At 41.9% G+C, this 24,594-nt stretch overlaps 1 protein-coding gene across 1 annotated transcript in view; it reads right to left on the reverse strand.

Moving 5' to 3' along the window:
- VWF (von Willebrand factor) overlaps nucleotides 1-24,594 on the reverse strand; it is a 175,230-nt gene that overhangs the window by 52,613 nt on the left and 98,023 nt on the right. Inside the window, exons 26-31 of the mRNA XM_085873069.1 lie at nucleotides 23,939-24,100; nucleotides 19,574-19,709; nucleotides 15,969-16,155; nucleotides 8,857-9,330; nucleotides 5,464-5,877; nucleotides 4,681-5,307 (exon numbers count right to left, since the gene is read on the reverse strand). Coding sequence (XP_085729195.1) covers nucleotides 4,681-5,307; nucleotides 5,464-5,877; nucleotides 8,857-9,330; nucleotides 15,969-16,155; nucleotides 19,574-19,709; nucleotides 23,939-24,100 — 2,000 coding nt within the window. The remainder of the gene's footprint in view (nucleotides 1-4,680; nucleotides 5,308-5,463; nucleotides 5,878-8,856; nucleotides 9,331-15,968; nucleotides 16,156-19,573; nucleotides 19,710-23,938; nucleotides 24,101-24,594) is intronic.

The raw sequence follows: 24,594 nt of genomic DNA on the forward strand, positions 1-24,594 counted from the left end.
TACTCATTAATGCAGGATTCCTCAGAGTTGGGACCTTTCATCCTGGGATTTGGTCAAAATGTTTTTTTTTTAATGGCACTGCATTCAGTTATTACTCTACTTTGTCGTTTCACCAAGGTCGCCCAAATGAGCCAAAATCAACAGCACATGGGCACAATGAGCAGATAAGAGGAACATGTTTTCTTACCTTTTAAAGGATTTGTTTGAAAAGTAATGCACAGGGAAGAAGTTGACAAGACACTATCATAAACGGAACAAACCAAGCGAGTCAAAAGACACAAAGAGTAGATTGGGAATAAGTAATATACAATATATAAGAATATAAGGGAATAAGTAAGAATAAGTAGATTGGAATAATAAAACTTGTATACAATGGTGAGAAAGAAAACGCAAAACCTTACCTACTTGGCACCACAGATCACACTCATACAACAGGACAATAATGTAGGCAGGACTTCCCTTTGTTTATGATGCACAGGGTGGACGCATGACTCAATGCAGCCCGCTTTAGAAACCAGGAGCGAGATGAGAACCAATGATGTCAAAAGATGAAGTAAAATAGCTACGAGCAGGACCAGCGATGAGTAGGCCTTCAACCAGGCCATGTGGTACTCTTAGCCCTTTTCCCCAACGAGGCCTCAGAACTTCTTCCTCCTCAAAGTGTTTCTTTGCACTCCGTGCATGTGGAGCTCTCCTGTCTGAGTTCTTTGTTCTTCTCTCCCAAGGTACAGTGAGTGGCTCCTTCCCCTCTCGAAAGGCAGGTTGATACCAGCTTGGATCTATCCAAAAACTTCTGCAGAGCAAACCACAATAACCTCTGCTTCTCAAACTCCTCTGTGAACCACTTGCTCGTACTCCTTCCACACGAGGACTCTCTTTCTCTTCGTCGCAGTCCTCTTTCTCCTGAGCAGAGTCCCACTCTGGGCCATCCTACCCACAGGGTGGTCCCAGTAAGAATAAATGTACATTGCTCATTGCAGCTACACAGCACACTGCACTGCCATGGGTGGCAAACACTGGCCAGAGGGATTGTAATTGGCCTGGTTGCACAATGTGACATGTGTGCCTCTGCGATGGGATGTCCTCACCTATCCCTGCCCACAAACAACAGGTTTTGTGCATATAAAATTAATTTGTGTACCCTCTCTATAAATGACATACGCTGCCTCCTCGGCATCACGTGTAACACTCTGACAGGTCCCTTTGACATGGCAACCTTACGGCAGGAAACTGGTTCGGGATGTCACTGTAAATACAATAATAACTGAAAGATCTGCAGGGATCTATGTCTGAGATGGGGGTCAGTGTTCAATCAACAATATCCCGTTCCCTTCACAAAGCTGGCCACTATGGACAGGTGGCAAGAAAGAAGCCATAACCGAAGAAGACACATCTAAAGACTTGTATGGAGTTTGCGAAAAAGCATCATAATGATACTGCAATCAAGTGGAGAAACGTTTTGTTGTCATATGAGACAAAAACTGAACTTTTCAGCTTAGATTCAAAGCGTTACGTCTGGCACAAGGCAAACACTGCACATCAGCCAACCAACCCAATCCCTTCTGTCAAACATAGGGGTGGCAGCATCATGTTATGCTGGAAAGCTTGTCAGGGCAGAAGGGACAATGGATGGTGCAAAGTAATGGAGAATCCTTCAGGAAAACCTGCTTGAGTCACCCATGAATCTAAAACTGAGTAGGAGATTCAGATTTCAGCAGGACAATGATCAGAAGCTCAAAGCTAAACCCACACTTGAGTGGCTGAATAAGAAGAAAATAAATGTTTTTGAGTGGCCCAGTCAAAGTACTGACTTGAACCCAACTGAATATCGATGGCGAGACTTGAAGATTGTAGTCCATCGACGATCCCCATAAAGTTGGCAGAACAAGAGCAATTTTCATGTGAAGAATGGGCAAAGATTTCACCGTCTCACAGATTTATCTCCTCTCGTCTTCAGTTGTCCCACCCTCCCTCCCGTGCATGGTAAACTGAAGCTTGTGGTGAGGCAGTTGTCCTGAAACAACTTGCCTTTGCCTCATGGAAAGCAAACCCAACTGAGGATAATTTCAGTTCCTTCTATAAAGCTCGGAACAAATGTGTATCTATCCTCAGGAGAGCCAGAAAGCAACATCTTTCTAATCTCGTCTGAACGCTCAAACCTCTCCCCCTCCTCCAAAACCTGGTGGTGTCTAATCAAATCTGTTTCTGGTATATGTTCCCCCTCCATCCCCTCCCTTACCTCAAATGGCCGCACTGCTGATACTGCACGTGAAAAGGCTGAATGCCTAAACTCGGTGTTTGCATAAAAATCTTGTGTGCGAAACCCATCGCTTTCTGTACCCATCTTACCCAGTCGCACACAACTGTCCCTGGACTCTGTGTCCTTTTCTTCTGACAAAATGGAGAGCTTGCTGGCAAACCTCGACTCAGATTCTGCAACCGTTCCAGACGGCATCAGCCCACGTGTCCTAAAAACCTGCTCCTCTGCTCTTGCTCACGCTCTCTCTGTTCTATTCACCCTCTCATTTTCTCAAGGTCATTTGCCATCTGCTTGGAAATCAGCAAACATTACCGCCCTGCATACAAAAGGTGATCCCTGCAATGACAGACCAATCAACCTTCTCCCAATCATCAGCAAGGTTATGGAATCCATCATCACTTCAGACATAAAATCCTTCCTCTTCTCCAATGGCTTGATTTCCGATCATCAATTTGGTTTCCGACCAGGTCACTCTACCCTGGATATGCTGCTTCTGCTCTCACAACAATAGATGGAGGTACTCAATGCCAGACATGAAATCAGAGCCATATCCCTGAACATATCACGTGCTTTTGACGTTGTCTGGCACCTTGCCCTGCTCACCAAACTCTCTTCCTATGGTATCCAAGGCCATCTCCACTCATGGCTCGCAGATTTCCTCTCCTGTCACAGCCAATTTCTGGCCCTAAATGGAGTTCTCTCATTCCCTCTTCCTGCCCAGGCTGGAGTTCCTCAAGGCAGCGTTCTCTGCCCTGTCCTTTTTTCTGGTTTTCATCAATGATCTCTCCGACTCTCTGGAAAACCCTCTTTATCTCTTTGCTGATGACTCCACCCTCAGCCGCACCATCTGTCATCCCTCAAACCGGCAAGCAGCAGCTTCTTCATTCTCTGCAGAACTGGATAGAATCACAAACTGGTCCAACACGTGGAACATATCTTTCAATCCTGATAAATCTCACACTCTCACGATGGCTCTCCAAAAGGACCGTTTAGAACCCCCCCCCCCCATCTACTTTCTCAATAATCCTCTGGAAGAAGTCCTTTCATTCAAGCTTCTGGGTCTCACTATCTGCCATGATCTTTCCTGGGAAAGCCACATTTCCAACCTGGCCTCCAAAGCCAGTCATCGACTGGGAATTCTCCATCATGCAAGGTCCTTCCTCGGCCCACCTGAGCTCTTGACCAAATACAAAGCTTTCGTCCACAACCTGATGGAGTACTGCTCTCCCCTCTGGGCTGGGATCCTGTCTCTCACCTTTCTCGGCTTCACGGTGTGGAAACCAAGGCATTTAGGATCATTGGTGTCTCCCGCGATGAGGCCGAGTCTTTGGGCCTCTCACTCTCTCACTGCAGGCAGGTCAGTGTAGTGGTCTTTCTGTCTTCTACCTTCTCCTCACTGGTCTCACCCCCTCTGCTCTGTCTGCGATTTGTCCCCACCATATTTCCACAGGACAGTCAAGGTCTGCCATCAAACCCCTTCTGGTAAAATTACCGAAATCACGAATCACTGCTCACCTTCACTCCTTCATTCCTCCTTTTTTCCCACCTTTGGAATAAACTCCCACACTCTCTTCAATCCCATTCTTCCCTCAAGAACTTCTAAACAGTTGTTCACCATCACCTCTTATCTTTCCCCATCCAAAAACCTCGATCTCTTCTACCCCCGTTAACCCACCCGAAACTCACCTCCTTCAAATTCCCTGCTTTCCTTCCTGAAAGTCCCTGTAATGCCCATCTTGTATTCCCCATGTTCCCCGTCCCATCCCTCTCCCTTCCACAGATCTCCTAATGTCTTGGTTCCCCATTGTTTTGTCCTTCCCTCTCTCTCCCCTCTTGTATCATGCCCCCCTTGCTGTATGTTGTGTTAGCTCTCATACGACTCTCGACAATGTACACACACAAAAATAATCTCACTGTACAAAGCTGATGGAGACCTACCCAAAAAAACTCATAGCAGTCATTGCTGCTAAAGGTGTTTCCTCTGACTGACCTACGGGGTTGAATACTTTTACAACCAGTCAATTTTGATTTGTACATGTTTTTTGCAGGTATTCCTGACATGTAACCTCCTTCAACTATAACAGTGTTTAGTTTGATCTCTTCAGTTATGAATAAAAAAGTTAATTTGGAAAAATTGTTTCTACATAATTCATCTAAATGTGGCATTTTTAGAAGGAGATGAACACTTTTGCAGGGACTGTGTATGTATATGTGTATATATATGTATATATATATATATATATATATATATATATATATATATATATATATATATATATATATATATATATATATATATATATATATATACATATATTAGAGATATATGTCAGACATGTGAATCAATTGATGATTATTTCTGTGACGTTCAGCATTATCATGAAAACAGAATGTCAATAAGAAAGCAGAAGCATTCTTACCTCTCTTGGCCAACATGACACAGAACGGCAACCACACTCATCAATTTGAATCTCTTGAAAGTGACCAAGTGGGCAGGGAGCAGGGGATGCAACTTCAACACATGCACATACACATGTATAGATTGAACAGCATGGACCGGAGGTTGTATTGAGGATGCGGTGATGCCCACACTCTGGTGGTGGAGGACAGGATTCAAGAGTACATGGCTTCAGACTCTGTGTGATTAGACTTTGATCAGTGAAATCAGGATGAGTTAGGGATAATGGTATCTGTGTCGGAAGAACGATGTCAGTTAGACAGCAAGTATCCAGGATATCTTTAGCTAGCTCATGTCCGAGCTGGTCAAAAGAGGAGATGGCAATTGCTGGGAAGGTCCCAAGCTCCTCCAGCTGTTCCATATCAGTTTTGTCACCCACACCAATAGGGAATACAGCCATCCCTTCCTTCCGTGCCTCTTCAGCTGGATGGGTTATGGTGTCATTGGCAGGGCTGGCTGTCAGCAAGAACATTAATTTGGGAATATCTGGGCGGCCAGGCATTTCTTCAGCCAAAGCACTCTCGATGGCCGCCCCAGTGTTCACAGTTTCTCCACCGAGAAATGTCATATTTTTTATTGTTTTGAGCACCTGGTGAGAACAAACATGAGGGAACAATGAGTGAAAGGGATGAAAAACTGGAAACAATGCGACTCTTGAAAAAAAATCGATGAATCCTTTCCCACACTTAATTTATAAAGCATACAGAATAATGTACATTGTATTGTTTATTTTATTTTCACTTACCTCCTCCTTCTGCTGATATTGCTCAAGGGCCAAGGTGACGATTGGTTTCTCAGCAAACTGCACAATCCCAACCTTTGTCTCATTTTCCCCAATATCCACCGCTTGTACAACCTCTTGTGCAAAATCCTTCATTATTTCAAATGCTCTTTCACCTGTGGTGGCCGAGTCCTCAAGAGCAAAAATTAAGTCCATTGGGCGATAACTTGAATGCGGTGATCCATCTGTGGTTGCAGCCATTGGCAAGACCAATGAAATGTGACTCCGTAGTGAAGTCAATGGTTTCTCTGTTTGTGGAAACTCAATTGGCATTGTGGGAACAATTGTTGGTTTAGGAGCCTTTGCTATATGGCAGAGGCTTCGAACAACATACTCCTCCACCTGCTGCAGCTCATTCATATTGGCCATGTTGAAAACCTATGGAAAGAGAGATAGAGAGAAGCCTTGTATGAATATTTCTGTATATTTTCTGATGGTCTTGTAAGGCTCATGATGGAGCTTCTACATGTATTACAAGTATAGGACAAGGACATAAAGACACTGTACTTTTGCATTAATTACAAGTACATTTGGAGACACGGACAAATCAACATTATACTGTACGTGATTTGAAATCAGTGGGATCCCAGAATTATGTACAGATTGGAATAGCAAACAGGCCAAACCAGAGGAAATCTTTGATTGAGGAAAAATAAAAGAAACACAATGAAGCAGAGTTAAACACAAGACATGTCTAAAGAAGAGTGTACTTAGGAAATTAATGCACAGTTACCATCCATTTCATTTCCAAGCTGTGTGTGCTGGTTGCATCATTCCTGAGACATGGCTATGCTGCCAATGCAGTTCCCAATATATCAGAGAATTATAGAATATGAATGGGGCATGCTTGCAGACTGCAAGCAGATAAATAAATTAAATGAAGAAGAAAGCAAGGTTGAAAGATGGCAAAAAGTTCCACCAGGAATGACTCAATATCAAATTTTGAGTTAAAAGAAATCTTCTGTTTTGGCTCCTGTGGCCCAAAGTCGCCACCTCCTGGGGCATGAACTGGTGTCAAATACAAAAAAAAAGATACATATTTCATGCGTCCCCCAATGCTGGCAGGTTGCCAGAATTTCCATGTAGCAAAAGTTGCATTTAAAAAGTTTCATGAAAAATTGTTTCAAAATGTGCCTGTAATTGCAGTTTTGGTATATGACCTTTTGACCCCACCCCAGGGAAAGGGGGCCAAAAACTTTTTTGTCATGTGTTTATCATAACTACCAAGTTTGGTAAATTTCTGCACAACCGTTTAGGAGGAGGTAGCGTGATGGACAGACAGACGGAGCCGATTACAATACCCCCTCCTTCACCACCTCCCCCCCCATTTTATTTTTCAAAAAATCATGGAGATAGTGAATGACTGAGCAGTATGGGCTCTTAATATATGTGCAGTACATCACAATTTTACATTTTGCATGCTTTCAATAGATGATGCAATGAAGAAGACATGTCTTTTGAGCAGACAAAATGCTGCTGTGAAGCAAGAATTGACCATACAATGTAGCTGGCTGTTGAAATACTGAATTATGGAGCTGATGATTTTCTGTTTCCTGGAAAACCTAAATTCCGTTTTGTGTTCTCTCCGGGCACCTCCGCAGACTCTTCTAAGGGGACGAACTCGAGCACTGTACTCAAGGGCGCAGGCCCGGGCACTCCTTATACAACTGTGGTCTCCATCCTTCTTCCCCCGGCAGCGGTCCATGGTGATGTATTTTGGCACCAAGGTGATCAGAAACACAGGGAGTAATAAAACTATTGTTTCTTTTGACATTTAAGAAAATTTTTGGCAATCTCATCTGGATTTCGACGATTTTGTAGTGTAGAGTCATGGGTTTGCGTTCAACTTGTTGGGACAAAGCGATCGTTATGTCCAGGTTTTCAAACAATGCAGATTGTGACAACAGGGTAAATATGAATTGACTTGATTGTGCCATTCAGAACATTGACATATTCTCAATGTCACAATCTTTATAAATAGGGGTTCTGTCCAACTGTACATGTAACTATGCGATATGTAAACATGCGCTGCGACACTTGCCATTGTACACCGTCCGTAAGCACCGAAAACCAACAGACACGTCTTACATCATACCGCCACAAAACCTCAACACACCTGCTCCCTATCATGCTTGATTGACCGTGCCCATTCCCGTGCAACATCCGGTAACGTACCACTGCTAACAGATAGGTATTTTGTCATATGACACTCCGTAAGCAGAAGTGAAGCTCCAACAGCTCACTTTGGTTTGCAGATATTTTCATTTGCAGACAGTTTTGTGAATTTTCCTGGAACCATGGCTTCAAGGGACATCAGTTTGCGAATTTTCAACTCGAAAGTACGAAACACTTATATCAGTGAATCAGTCAGAGTGATCGAGTCAGTGGTGAGAAAGAGCTTTGTGTACTATATTGTCATGGGCTCAGTCTCCCCAATGGGCAACACAAAACCGCTGAAGAGTTTCTCTTCCAAGACGTCTGGGTGGAGGCGAATGCTGTGTACTAATGTCACCGCATGGCCATTTCAGTGTGCGAGGTTAAGCTTAATGAGGGGAATTTACATACACTGGAGGATGGAACCACAGATCAAAATACACAGCAACTTGTTAAAAGCAAATGTCAGCATCATGTCATGTTCAGGTTTGAAAGAGTCGTTTTTGGTTTAATTTGTCTTGCCTGACCACAACCCCACCTGCTTGCTGTCAGCAGGGCCGAGACAATGTGTTCGTGTGGGAGACGATGCAAGTTGCTAACAGATCGTGCAGATTTTGCTGTTATGGGACTCGGTCTGTGCCTCGCTACCTCACCAAATTATGGGGTTCAATAAAAGTAAATATGAGCAGGGTATCAGTGTATTCTTTTCAAAAGTTGCGGTGGGATCTCAAATCAGATCTAAAGTGAATGCGAGCAAATGGAACATCTGGCTTAACATCCCGTCCAAAGGATACCATACTCTTGACATAATAGCCTTACTGAAGAGCATCAGCACTTTTGTAGATGGAAAGTTATTATAAAACAAATGCACGAAACTTCATGTGTTTGGCATTCCACTCTAAGCACATAGCTAATGATGCTGGGATTCCAACTTAAATTCCCATGGACTGCATGAAGTTGTTAATCGTCTCCGAATGTAACTGTAAGACATGTAGAGGTGCGATTTTCTTTCAATGGTTTTTCCTTACCTGCAATACATATACAAGCTCCTCTATGAGCCTTAACTAAATGTCATGGAGGAGTTTCGACAAAAAAGAAAATTCTGCATAAGTCATTTCAATGGGGAACCAGACTAAGCCAAATGAGGTGTTGTTCCACACATGAGATAACCGTGACATGGGAGTCTATGTTTATCATACCCACCTTGTTTCCAGAGCTTGCTTCTCTTACAGCTCGTAACAGTTGGAGGTCAACCTTTCTACCAACCGCGGCCATGACAACACGGATTCCCTTCCGCCTGGCCAGTCTAAGTCCCTTGCTTGGTTTATCAGCCGACCGCCCAGCTGTAATGACCAAGGCCACCTTGGGCACACCTTTCCGTGCCAGTGCCCCAAGTGTGTATACTGAAGAATACTTCAGTGCTTCTCCGACAAAGGCCTGGTCAGCATTAAAATAGCGTAGATTTTTTACCACATTGATGAGTCCAGAAGTTGGCATTTTGCTGGGAAGGCTGAAAGCGTTCAGGGGCCCGACGTGGAATTGCATCAAGGCGACACGTACTCTTGACTGCCCAATGTGCATCCTGTGCATGGTGTGGGCTACAAAGTCCTTGGCCCTTTCAAAATCGTGTTCAGAAAATCCATCAGAACCGTCCAGCAAAATGGCTAATTCCATCACCTGGAGAAAAAAAAAACCAACAACATTGTGCACTTCCATAATGTTACATTTATATTTGCAAGAAGTAATGAAGATCACCGCAAACCCATCAGCCATATGTACAGCCTGATCTCTTCTGATGTTCCGGACATGATCAGTAAGTCTGGAATCATTAGCAAGTCAGTTATTGGCGACATCTGCCATTACATGGCTGTGAGATACTGTAGGCATAAAATTGGACAACCACTTCCACATATTCATCACATTTTGTAAAGTTTGGCAAAAACACTGCGACGACTACTACTACTACTACTACTGCTACTACTACTACTACTACTCTACTGCTATACTTCAGTGAAAGACTCGAGTCAATAACGTTTTTCTTGAGGGAATAACAGCTGGGGGACATTCTTGGCCCAAGTATTTCAGTAGAGGACAAAATATATCCTTGATCCAAAACTGTATATCCAAACTGGCAGGTCAGGCCTAACTGGCAGGATATCTTATATCCACCAATTATTGCTAGACAGGACAAGCAGGTTAACAACCATCTGATGGACACCACACTTTGTAATGCAACCAACTCCTTAGGACCTGAGAAGCACCAGTCTGATCTGATAGTTTATATTTGGCCCAAGATTCGAACCCAGGCTAGACAGATCAAAAGTATGTGCACTACCCCTACACCATCCTGTCAGACCCAAAAAATTTACTGTAGTATACTATAGTAAAACATATTAAGGTAAACTACAGTATTTTGTGAACAATGCTACAATTTTACAAGGGCCATGTTATTGATGTGATAATAAAATAAGGTTGTTGCCATGACCAGTGGTCTTTAATTCACATAATTGTGCTGCTGTGCCATATGGACTGAATAGATCTGATTTATGGGCGAAATGTATAACAGTAAATGGTAGAAGTTGAAGCGAATATCACAACAAACAAACAAGATGCTTTACATGTCATTATTCAAGGAACAATGTGTTAAATGAATGTGCATGTTCATTTGACAATGTAAACTATAGCGAGCTCATGTCTGTTCCATAGTAAATAGACTGAGAAACAGACTTCCAGGATAGCTGAGTGTTCACGTCTCTCCCAGATGTCTTGCCAATTTTCCGTGACTGAGAAAATGGTATCTGCCTGAAAATTGCTGTCTGACCTCGTGAAATGCGGGAAATGCATTGTATCCGAGAGTGTATTGTATTATGAAGGAGGCTGTTAAGCAGGTGTCATATCATATAGATGGTAAGGATCCTGTTCTGCGTTCAAAAAGAGGATGGCATTGTGTGTGGGTAGCCTGGTCATCTGCAGCAGTTCTTCATGGTCTCTCCATGTCACCTGGATATGGTGAGTGATGTTGAACGAGTGATTCGGTGGCTGAACACTAGATGTGATCACTAATCAATGATATATTTTGTCCCCCAATGAACTCCAGGAGATGTGTTCACTAATCAAGGATATATTTTCCCACTGATGATCTCGAGATGTGTTCACTAATCAAGGATATATTGTTATGGATCTGGCAGCCATTTGCACACAAACAGACAGCAGTCCCTAAGCTTAGTTATTTCGATAAGTATGTGTTTATAGTCAGGGTCCTGTCCTTCTGTCTAATGGGAATTCTGTGTGTGCGCTACGAGTTATTTTATAGTTAGAATTTATATATCAACTACAACAACAACAACAACAACAACAGCGGACCGTCGCCTCACTCCACCGTCGCCATTACACACATGGCCTTAGGTGAGGAGGTAGGCGGAGTTACAATTGCCTCAGCTCCGACGCCGCCCTAGAAAGGTGGGAGTTGCCCCGCCTACCGTGGGCCTGTCTAATGAGGGACGGCCAGCGGATCGCGTGATGCAACCGTCCAATCAGGAGGCGAGTGGCGAGGAAAGAAGTCCCTCCCACCTGAAGAGGGTTCCAAGTGGGGAAAGTCAGCTCTGGATTGTTTTTGGGGAGCATTCGTTGGAGGATTCATTGCAGCTCTGCATGGGGCGTTCATTGGACTTTTGCTGGGTCTTGTCCGTGACCCTGATTCTTGCCCTGGGACTCCGACTACTCGACTGGAGTTCCTCCGCGGGCACGACCGTGGGCCGAGCTGCATGACTATTGGCAGGTGCCACACTGCAGAGCACCCCCTCCCTCCAATGTGCAGGTACCCAAGTGAACTGTGACCCCCAGCTCTCTCTCTCTCCCTGGCTGTGAGGGTCTAATAAAACACCTGGGTTTTATTTTCGTCTGTGTGCATATCTGTGTGTGTGGCACCAGTCCATTAAGTAGAATTGTTTAAGTGTTTTCTTTTCATTGTACATTGCATTTTATTCCTGATTAATTCTGCTGTGTCTCCCTCCCTTAAAAATATACCCTCTTGTTCAATGTTCCAGTTCGTTGCCCGTGTTTTCTTCCATTGATCCAGCACAGTGCGGGCTTGAGAAATTGTGAGGCTGTCGGTGCCATAAGTTGTCATTTTGTCCGGCGTGGTTCTGGTAACTCCTGATCTGTACGCCGGACCTGAGTCGGTACATGTGACTCGGTTCGGACAGAGTCGGCCGAGGGTGTGGTTTCCCCGGTAGCTAGACGGCGTGAGTACTTAGGTAAATTGGAATTAGACAAGTGGACCGTACCTCACGCCGTCAAAATATTGGCGACCACGGTCCGCTAAGGGACCCGTGACCTTTGGAGTTATCCGGGGGTTACGACCTTTCAATTCTGGTGTTTGATGGAAGATGGCCCGACTGCTCCATCTGGCGGTCGTCCTCGCCACCGAACCCCGGCCCACAACAATATTTTATCCCACTGATGAGATGTGTTCACTAATCATGGATATGTTTTCCCACTGATAAACTCTCGGAGGTGTGATCATGAATCAAGGATATATTTTGTCGCTCAATGAACTCCAGATGTGATCACTATCATTATTCACATTCGCATTCGAGAGTTTGAATGAATTGTACCTTTGTCTCAAATAAATAAACATTCAATTAGTACAACAAAATTTAAATATGCATTTTGATAAATTGGACATGAAAAAGATGCCTGGTATTTCAAAACATCAATATAGACATAAAGAGAGATATTTGAAGGACATTACCATAAAACAGACCAAAAAGAAAACCACAAAGCTTTTTGTTATTATTTGTTCAGGTGAAATTCGTACAAAGTGAACGAGGGAAGCAAGAAGAACAGTCTAAGAGACACCTACCAACAGAGTCAATTCTGATTGGACGTTCTCTACTGATGCATCATCAAACTCCCAAGGCTTTTGGTGGGAGGAGCCTGTTCAGTGTTCAGCTCTCCAATTGGAGGTTGCAGAGTCTGAGGCGGAGCCCCGAAGACTGTTGCAGAATCCTCTTCATCAACATCTGTGATCGTGAGACGAGTTCGTGTTCCTCTTCTTCGTTGCACAAATAAGCAAAGCGAGTGGACAAACTCTTTTTCACCTCTCTAGTTTCACCTCTCGACATCCGATTCCTGCAGTTAAGAAGGATGTTCTGCCTGCCTCAAAACTTAGCAATATTATTTGTGAGTTCAAATGCCGGTGTGATGGTCGTTATGGAGGCAGAACTACCCAGACTCTGACTGACAGAATCAAACAGCATGGCCCTTTGTCCATCAGGAAAAACCCCACTGGTACGTGCTTGTAGGAAGGTCCCAGCATTAATCCCAACATCGTGTGCATCTTCTATTGGACATCATTTGATTGAGGATGCAAACTGTGCTGAACATTATAATGTGGATGCAATCAAGATATTGAGTAGAGGACGAAGTATAACACATCTCTGAATCCAATAAGGGACATTTATGTATTCCACGGACCCCGTGTTATGTCAGCAAAAGAGTTTGTCCACTGGCTTTGCTTATTTGTGCAACGAAGATGAGGAACATGAACTTGCCATATGGTTGAGTGAACTATTTCAGCCAGCACTGGGCAGTGTCTCAGAACATGTAATTGTGGGATTCCTTCATCTTCACCGATGCCATGCGGTCCATACGTCACACACCAAAACGAGAATTCCACAATGTGCTCATATAATATCGCCAGTCTGTTCATGAATGTCCCACTGACAGAAGTGATCAAAATCTGTGTGCAACTTCTGTATCATAGTGACTTGACACCTGCACAAATCTCTGAGTCTGTCTTCGTTGAATTAATGAACATGACGACCCGTTCTGTCGAGTTCAGTTTCAATGATTCCATGTATACTCAGATCGATGGTGCAGCGATGGGATTCCCTCTAGGCCCTGTCTTGGCAAACATCTTTGTATGTTACTGTGAAAAACGTACCTTTGCAGATCCACATCCAGGTGTTCAACCCCCTCCCATCTATTACTGATACGTATATGACATATTTCCTGTCTTTGAGTCAACCTCAGCATGTAAAGTCTTCTTGGCATACCTGAACTCTCTCCATCCATCCCTGGAGTTCACCTCAGAGATGGAACACTCCGGCATATTTCCCTTCTTGGACTTCTTCATTGATAAATCAGTCGACGCTTATAAAACCACACTCGAGCGTAAGTCTACTTTTACCCGGCAGTATACTCAGTGGGATTCTTACAGTTTGTATAGATACAAGATGGGATTGATTGGTATCCTGGTCAATGAAGCAAGAAAGCTCTGCTCCACAGATAAATTCCATGCTGAAATTGAGACCATCAAGATTCTTCTTCTTGATAATTGGTATCCTGAACAGATCATCTATATATATATACATATATATATATATATATATATATATATATATATGTATATGTATATATATATATATATATATATATATATATATATATATATATATATATATATATATATGTACAAATTCCTGAACCCACCAAAGAATCCTATAATCAGACCTGGTAAATGTCCTGTATACCTACATCTACCTTGGAAAGGCAAAGTGTCTCAATGATTTTGAAAACCAGATCAAACAGACAGGGTCCCATTCTTACTCTGCTGTTCAACCTCGAGTGATTTTTACCATCCACCAGATGCTTTCGTCAGTCTAAAACATTGGTCCCCAACCTGCGGCCCACGGAGCCCTATACTGCGGCCCGCGAGGACTTTCCAATCAAAACACATTTCCATGCAGCAATTTTAAAGGGGTTTACACAATGCCACTGCCGGTCGGCGCCGTGACCTGAAAAGCCTTACACAATGCCGCTGCCGGCCACTGCCGCTTACCGCCGGGAGGAATCAAATCAATTTGATTTTACCTTCCGGCGTCTTGCGGCAGTATTTAAAATTAATTACACCCCAAACGGAAATTTGTTCAGAATTACAGTGCGTGAACAATCGATCGATCGAATACATATAAAATTTATTAATTAAAAAAACAATACTCCAATAAACCCCAAACGTTGTATCGATTTCTCAATATTTTCTTCGATTTTTTTTCTGGCTCCCAACACCCTTGGGAGTAGTGAATGCGGCCCGTGGGATCAAAAGGTTGGGGACCACTGGTCTGCAAAGACGTTCTGCCCGCCTCTCATATAAGTAAGGTTATCTACGAATTTCAGTGCCAGTATGATGCGAGGTATGTGGGCCACACATATTTCAGATTGAAGGATCGTATTGAACAACACATCCCGTTGGGGATCAGACGGGGTCAGTCAAATGAACAGACAACCAGCTTGGGCTTGTGAGAATGTACACAGTGCGACAACCATTCCCTGTGCCTCTGCAATTGGTCACCATTTACTGAATAATCCTCAGTGTGCAGAGCAATGTCATATTGGCTGGTTTAAAATCCTGAGTAGAGGACGCAGTTTAGCTCATCTTCGTGAAATGGAGGCCACATTCATCAGGTCAACAAACCCTATTCTTTGTTGACAGAAATAATTTGGCTGAACGTTATATATATATATATATATATATATATATATATATATATATATATATATATATATATATATATATATATATATATACTTTGACTATGATGGCTTGACTGTGTGACAACTGTACCAGTCAACGTTAAGTCATCATGAAAACCACCTCCCTCCAACTAGCCCTCAGCTAATTAGCATTACGTTTCCACTGGTTTTTTTGGTGATTCATCCCCGCCTAATCATTATTCATGATTCTCTATGGTTCCACCAATTAGGTAATCCCATCCTTTCTTTCTCTCAACCAATCAACATTGAGGACATTACATTGCAACTGAAAAATGAGTTTGGTGCTTCTTCATCATCTCCTTGCGGTTTTATCCTGAGGAGTGCAAGTTGAAAAGCTTTGATAATGTCCATTTTATTGAAATGCATATTTAAATTTTGTTGTATTAATCGAATATTTAATCAAGGCTTTATTTTGTCCCCTGATGAACTCGAGGAGATGTGATCACTAATCTAGGATATATTTGGTCCCCTGATTAATAATTATAGATGTGATTATCCATCGAGGTTTATTTCTGCCTCCCCCATAAACTCAAGAAATATCCACTCATACCAGATTAATTTTCTTCCCCATAGGTATTTAGCAATTAGATTATAGTTATAATACAGGCAGCACAATTTGCTGGATAGGCAGCACCTTTTCTCTTTCACACCTCCCCCACCCCCAATCCCCTCCATGATCCTCGAGATCCTCATGATCCCAATCTCCTCCAATTCCCATAATCCATGATCCTCGAGCTGTGGTGGGTGTCAACTGATACCTTGTCACATCCATCAGGTGGAACGGTGGGCAGGACCGCGGCTTCTGGAGGCACACCTGGAGGAAGAATCATGGGAGACGAGACAGAACCATCTCTCATGGTTGCTTCAGTGGTGATTTGAAGCATAATCGGTGTGAGACTGATTGGAGGACAGCGGTCACAGGACAGCTTGAGCTGGGAACAGAGGCTGAAGGAGTGGCATGGTAAAGGTGAAAAGGATATTTTTTTATCAGTTCAGGTAAACATGTAACTTCATTTGATAATTTGTTTATTTTATAAACATATTAATCATTATTTGTTATTTATTTCAGCTATGACATAAAAAGAAAAGAAAAATTGGGAGGGGAGATAAAGAATACTTACATTGTTGTGAAAAAAAACTTTAAAAACATTTAAAAAAAAACCTTTTTGATGTGCTGTGCCATCAGTTGTCGGCTTTCTCTTCACCTCAAATAAAACAAAATGTTATCGTGATTAGAGGACCAGACCTTTAAAGTCTTAACGGTCATTATTTGAATCCTGGACCCAAGAGGTTGTGAAAGAAGTTAGACTACTCTCGTTACCTCCGTCACCGAAGGTGGACAGAGGTTTTGTTTTCACCCTGGTCTGTTTGTCTATCTGTCTGTCTGTCTGTCCGTTTGGTTGTGAGCATGATATCTCAAAAAGTTATAGACGGATTCTGACAAAACTTGGTGAACAAGTTGGGTGTTTGACAAGGACAAATTAATTACATTTTGGTTCAGGTCCAGATCCAAATCTGGCCCATCAGTGAGATACCCAACGTAAACTGGTCAGCCTGGTGGAGGTATACGCTCTACCATGTGCCATTGTAGTGAGATTTTATTTGCTTTTATGGAACTGTTTGAGTGGTTATATAGTTCCATTGTTTGTCATGAGGATGTCAACACACAGTATGTTACCTTGGAATAGGCTTCAAGGTGTTTCTTTTCTTTTTTTTCCTCGAAAAGAGTGAGGCTCATGGAAGAGCAAGGTTAAATTGACAGTAGGATAGCCGAGCAACAATTGGGCAAAATCAACAAGGGGATAAAAAAACAGGAAAGGAAAAGAGAGAGAGAGATAAGGGAAAGAAACACTGAAATCAGCAAGTAAGAGGGCTGGTTTAGGAAGGGTTAATTAGAGCAATAAAGTTCATGGTTCAGGATGGGAGATGAGTCAAGGAGGTGGTGAACTGCCTACTTGAAGCCCTGGAGGGAATAATGGGAAAGAACGGCCTCTGGAAGACAGCTCCATAGATAAGAGAAGTGAGAAACAAACAAATTGAGGTGTGCAGTCAGCTGGGATTTGGAAGTTTAACCAGGGCAGGGTTACTGGAAGAACAGTTGGTTTGAAATAAAGAAATAAAGAAATGAGAATTCTCTACAGAGATCGCTCAAATGATTCAAAGATTCTTAATGTCCTCGAAGAACGATGAGCACCTCGATTTGCAAATATTTACAAGTGTATGAAACCTCGATATGGACTGTGCAGGGGCAAACTATTTTTGTGCCAAATCTCATTCTGATTAGTTTAAATATAAAGGCTTGACAGGCCTGAACCCTTAATAATTGAGTGACCATGTTTGACCTCGAACTACTGAAATTGAAGGGAAGTCACCAGACCAATATGTACTTGTTTTATTCTTTAGAGACTGCTTTAAGATGTCATTTCACCAATTGTCGTCTGGATTTGTTGAATATACAAAGGCATGGGAAGCCAGAATCCTAAATTTTGTGACGGATTTTGATATTTGACCCTTGTTAAATTCCTGAAAAACTACTCAAATCCAATATGGTTAATGGCTGTTTGAAAGCGCCTTATGTTTTGCTTCTTTGCTTGATACTCAGCATTTCAGAGGACAGAGCACGGACAAACAACTGTGGGTTGAGGACAATGGGGAGAAGGAAATTCCTTCTGCAGGGTGCCCCATAGAAAACCAGGAAATTTGAGATTTTGAGATTTATTTTGCCATATTTTACCATATCAATAAACTAACATATAAATAAAGTGTATCTTTGTTTTACACTACATCTAAGTTTGCTTTTGTTTTGATTTAAATAAACTGTACCAAATTTCCTGGTATTCTGTGGGGCACCCTGTACATTGACCTGTTGAGTGTGGAGAGAAAAGCAACGTCATAAAGGTAATGTTGCTGGTACCCAGAGTAATACGGTAAGTTACGTCACTTCCCCCAATCTCAGCAGTTGTACTTGTGTGTAAAGTCAAGTCTGGTGTTGTCTTGTGTATCTGTCTGCATGTGCACGTGATTTGTATTGGAACTTTTTTATTTATAGATAAATTAAAAAATACAAGGGTGGCAAGCCAAAACTTGCAATCTTTTTTAAGACCTGAGCGGGGCCTCCATCGGAAAATAAAATAGCTTGTCTGGGTGTATTTGTCCAGTGTATCTCTTTGCCAAATTTGAAGAGGATCGGCTCAGAAATGAAGGAATGGTGTGCGATTGTAATGGTTGGAAAGAAGAAGAAAGAAGAAAGGAACACTGGAAAAACAATACACATCGTTCTACATAGTAAGTGAGACATAATCGCAACAAAATGCATTTTCAGCTGTGATTCAAACAAGGAAAATTGCCATTTATCCTGCATGTGTGTTCATTTACAATGAACACCCTACCATCAGCAGAAGGCACACTCCTTATCTCCTAGTTTGTCTTTTCCTCCCTTGCTGTGATTTGGTTATTATCCCCCGCCAACCAAAGAAGTTGGCGGGGGATATAGAAATGGGTTCCGTCCGTCCGTTCGTCCATCACATTTCGTTTCCAGAGCTTAACTACAAATCCCCTCAAGATATATTTACAAAATTTGGTAAAATATTAAGCAAGTGGTGAACTGGTGCCTTTTGATATTTAGAGATTTCCCCCAAAAAAATTTCTGTCACTTTCCATGAAACAAGTTGGGTATTAAGAAATAATTGAGGTTAACCTTTGTTTGCAGAGCATAGTTGTAAAACTATTAACTATTTCTTTATGAAATTTGGTACACACATCAAGAATAAATTGAACTGGTGCCTTTTGCTTCTTGTCCTCATTTACTATGGCGGGGGATATCGAAGACTTTGTCTTCAACGGATGCTAGTTGTATTTATTTTGCACCGACATTGGTTCGAGTAGCCATGGCTTGCATGCCTTTTCCCACTGCCATTGTGTTTATCAGGTCTTGATTTGCTTTTATCCTTCTTGGTAATAGCAATGCCTTTCTCATGCCAAAGGGCAGCCTTGTTTCGATGATAGAACTCAAATTAAAATAGAAACACCAATTAAGTGGATGACAAAAGAGCGAGTAAAATGCAAGAATAGATACAGCACATGTAGGAAAACATTGGTATAAGGATCTGAGTAAAGGGTTGAAGTGCAAGTAGAGCAAGTATAGCAAGTCCAAAGCTGTAGGCAAATTATAAACTGAAATTTCCACTCATAATACATACAGTACTTCATATTATGACCCTTACATGGACTCAACAGCGAATTGATAGATGTAGAACTGCAACGGTTGTATTAATTAAAAAATATTACTATTGGTGATGCTGACCACAAAGGTTGAGTATAGCATGGCAAAAAAGAAAGCATTAGAAAGAATGGTTGAATTTACCAGATCTCACAGCGATTTGTGTCATTTTGATGGAAAATTGTCAAGCGACCCTCTGGTACCACTTCCTCGTTGTAGTGACACACGGGACATTCCGCCGTACGGACGCAGCGCTCCGTGTGTTCATCCCAAAGAGAACCTTCACAAAGATCAATATTTTTAGCAACCACAGCAACAAAATTCAAAAGTGAGCATTTAACAATGTAGAGCATCACCGAGGTAGTGATATAGATGACGTAGATCTGAGAATGAATGATCAATATTGAATCGATTTGTTTGCAGAATCACGCAGGTACATGGGAGATGAACACACACACACACACACACACACACACACACACACACACACACACACACACACACACACACACACACACACACACACACACACACACACACACACACACTTTAATTAATATTTTATTTTACTTTAAAACATTTTTCACAGGTCGATCAAATTAAATCATCCCCCAAATAGTACAGGAGCCAGAGAAAATTTGTGTATCAAATTGAGGGACTAATTCCCACGATGATTTTTTAGTTACACCCATGTGTGATGTGGATGAAAATTAATGATGGACATTTCAAATGAGAAGCTTCATGCCATTTTCAATCATAATTAATGCAAATCAAAACGATGGCTCTGTGGGAAATTCTAGTTGTTGGATCTTAAAAGGTTAGCAAGTATAGTTGTTCAGCATAAAGTTCTGAGTATGCCAGTATTCATGTAGACCATTTTGATACATACTTTCCCAAAATATATGAAGAAATGTCTCGAAAAAAAAGTCTAAATTCTTCAATTTATTTGTCTATTATGCTTACATATAATTGCTCTATAATTATGTTTAAGTCATGTAAATGAACAATTTCACATTTTTTTTTTAATGAAAATCGACACATAATTCTATCTCGATGTGCTTTCATAATTTATTTGTACTCCGGTTGTAGGGTTGTTGGAATTTCAAAACAAAACCTGGTCAAATCTGATATGGACCTTGCAAAACTGGAAAAATGCCCTCCATTATGTTGTGCTTTGCTCTCAACCCAAAACAGCTTGGGAAATTTCTATCAAATAGTAGGAAAATAGCAAAAGTTATTTGTTCTACTCAGTGGCAATGTCTCGTCCTCTTCAAACCTTACCTCCATGCTGAATGAAATCTGAACAAAGGTAACAAAGGTATTATGAATGTTACCTAATTGATGTAACATTCACTGATAAAAATAGCTAAATTGTTTACATATTTTGACGTTAATCATCTTCATTATCACAATCACTGTCATAATCATCATCTGAGTCCTGTTCAATATCATCACAGTCACCATTGCCATGTTGGAGCAACTCTGCAGTTTACATGCAGCAGTATACTTTCGACCATTCATCATGCAAGAGCAGTTCGACTGGCGGAAACTCTGTGCACATTTGCATGAGATGAAACTTAGCATGACATCTGGAGCTGACAAGCCAGTCATCCACTGAATTATTAGTTCTCCTTCACTGCTTAATTCCCAGCCATGGGCTTTTGATGGCTTGTGGATGTCTGGAAAGCAATCTAGGCTGTGCCTGCAGATAGCAGCTTGGTAATATACATGAAGTGTGTGCTGCAGCAGTGCATCTGCACATGGTGGGAGGTGTCCAGATTTGACGTCGCCCTTTCTTGCACAGAACATATCTTCATCTTTTTCGAATAAAGCTGACATGTGAACTCTTGGTTTGGTTGAAAACGTCTTGTGGCAGGTTTCACAATGCTCCAAGAGAGACAAATATATCTCGGCATTTCTGACACTCCCGCACAATTTTCAGACCTTTCATATTTCCTTGGTGAGCAAGAGCACTTGCTAATAGTGTTACCAGTCCATGCATGAAGCCCCGACAGTGCAGATCAAACTTCATGCCCCAATTCTGCAGCGATTTTTGTGATGTCAACCATCCTAACGAGAGCTTTTAAAATCCGACAATGAATGACAACTTTACTCTTAATGGCACTGCTTCGACCGATACAGTTGATGAAAACAATAGTGTCATCTGCCACCAAAACAGTAGCCTGGTAATTCCTTGCTGTAGCATGTTGTGTATGTAGAAACAGATGAGTGTCAGCTTCCTCGTGGCTAGGTCTGAGAGCCTGGATCTCCTCACACTTCTCCCTGGTAAGCTTGAAGCATTTTTCCTCACCTTTGATTGACGTTGTTTGGTCACTTAGCTTCTCCCTTTTGGTTTCTTCTTGCCACAATTCTGCCAGAAACTTGGTGAGGTTTTTTTTGTTTTTGTTTCACTGCACGCCAGCAAGCGACTCCAAATCTTTATCATGTGAGCAAGTCTTTTTCTGTCGAATAGGACACCTTCCTGTGGTCCTCGGCTCACACATTCAACAGATTTGATGGACTGATCCCTGTAGATGTCGAAGATTACATCAACACGATCACTTCTCTGAGCAGCATGCAGGGATGACTCAGGATATGATCAGAGAGAGCTTCAAAAGTATAATTTTCTCCATGCAGCTTCTGTGTGCATGCCACAGCATCAATCCGTGTCACAAGTGGTCCCAGAACATCTTCTGCAGGGTCCACCATCCTTTCTAGATTTTCAGCAAGCACAGCTTTGTTGGTTTTCTTAAGAGTTCTGTCAACATTTGCCAGTGACCATGGTAACAACTCAATAGGGTGACAAAACACATCATGCATGTCAGGCTTTTGGTTCTGTGCAAATGAGTATCATGATGACAAACAACCTCCTGTCAGCCTTGAGACCTATTTCCTAATTTGTGCCCTTCACAGAATTCTTCTCGACTCCATCAAACACTTTCGAGTTCGGCTTTTTCATTTTGTCAAAGAAACCTTCACCGTTTTGAAGGCGCTGCTCCTGAAATATCTGGTAAGCTTTCTTCCCTTTCCGCAGTGCTTGTAGTAGGTTACTAGAAACTTCAGGGGTGGCAGGCACTCCAGTTTGAGATACTGACAAGATCTGAAGGGTCATAGCCAAATGGATTTGTCCAGTCATTCTCCAGTAAGCCAACAATTGCTCCAGCATCTGATTCGGCTTTCTGGATGTGAGAATTCCCGAGGTCAGGATGATTTAATTGAGTCTGGTCCTGGATGATCGCCTCACAGAAGCGGCACGATGTTCTGCTGTGAGATAGTAGCATGTTATCGCCCCTGGCTGGAGACTAAAGCCTCCTGTTCCTCCTGCAGTTTGTCTGTTCTTGTTGACTGTTTCTTCAGTTGTTTGATCGACTGCTGTTCAGTCAAATGGATTGCCTTGTCTGAGCTGCACAGAGAATTAGCCTTGCTTGAAATGCTGACACAGCATTGGGCAGGCTTATTCAAGCCGTGTCATCTGTGCATAGTACACTGGGAGATATCCGACAATTTGGTTGAACCAACTCTGTTAGACATCGTTTGGGAGTGATACGTTTAAAAATAACAAATTTAGGCATTTTTATTGGCATTTAAACATTTTTTGAGGCAAACATGCATAAAATTGTTCAAATAAGTATTGACATGCTCCGAATTATATAGTGAACATTTGAAATGTCCAAATTAAGATTTTTAAATCGAATTAAGATCAAATTAATAAAGGAACTTAATGAAATCGAAAGTAAAAAAAAAATTGGACCTTTTATTAATTTATGTTCTCCACAATTTCATAAGGAAGGTTTTCTTGAAGATTTGATGACAAAAGCTCAATTGCTAAAAATGTTACGGCCTGGACATACACATTAAATCTCAATGGAAATAAGGATTTTGATGAAAACATTTATGGCTGGTTTTGATTAAAACATTTATTTATTTAAAACACATCACCGATGACATCATCCTTGCAATCCTCTATTCCCCATTTCAAGGAGAATGTGATGTGCCAAGTTTTAAATTTTTCCAATCAGCGGTTTCAGAGATATAATGTTTTCATTTTTTGCATTTCATCCAAGATGGCTGCCATACGATGTGACACATGATGTCACAATCATTAAAATATTCTCTATGAGGGGTGGGGGGGGGGGTCGTTCCTACCCTGAAAATTTTGTGTCAATCAGACAACTCACTCACTCTCACAGACATTGTTCAATCACATAATCTCCCCGGAGTAAAATCCAGGTGACATAATAATAATAATAATGAAAATTGTTTCAACAAAATTATTAATTTGTCTTCTCCATAGTCTCATAACAAGGCTTTGTTGAAAATTTGATGATAAAAACTCAAACGATAAAAAAAGGTTACGGCCCAGACAGACACACTCACAGACAGAAGTGATTGCAAAACCCCGTCTTCTGCTGCGCATGGGGACAGGCTAATAATACCCTTTCCCTTGTACACTAGTACAATTTACAATATCTACCGAATATATATTGTGTATAAATAGATGTATGGTACCATTAGGGCAACGACCGTAGCATCCCTCGAGGCACTGGAACGGACAATCAGGAACGTTGGGGGCCTGGCAGGTACGCAGACAGGCTGGACCACAGACCTCGTAATGCCATTCACATACACCGGGTGCTTCATGCTCTCCGTCGGGCATTTCACATGACATGGCTGCCATAGAAGGAAGGAAGAGCAACAGCATATCAATTAAACTCAACAAAATCATCAACTACGACTATTCAATTCAAAGCGTGAGGTTTGACCAGAGCCGATTTGGGCAGGTTTTTGTAATTTGTTCAGGTTGCCGGCAATAACTCGCCTCTTCTTTGAGAAAGACATTGTGAGATGTTTCTGTCCATAAACCAATGCTAGTAGACGAGACCCCGGCTTAACGTACACCTGAGGGATGCACGCTTTGTTTCGCAGGCAGGACGTTGCATCACAATCAGAGTTTATAGTGGGATTGGGAATCAAACCCAGACTGGTTTTCACAAAGAGTAGCTGCATTTGAGAATGTCCATGAGCATCGAGGCAGGGACATTTCTATGGACTCGTTTTCATAATAACATCCCATCGATATGTTTTTTTCGATGTTAAATGTTGTCACTTTTCAAAGAAAGCTTTTTTCCATTAGGGGTGTGTGTGTGTGTGTGTGTGTGTGTGTG

The sequence above is a fragment of the Eptatretus burgeri genome, chromosome 3 (assembly GCF_056783735.1).
Source record: "Eptatretus burgeri isolate ZD-2024b chromosome 3, Ebu_testis_v1, whole genome shotgun sequence".
NCBI classification, from domain to species: Eukaryota; Metazoa; Chordata; class Myxini; order Myxiniformes; family Myxinidae; genus Eptatretus; species Eptatretus burgeri.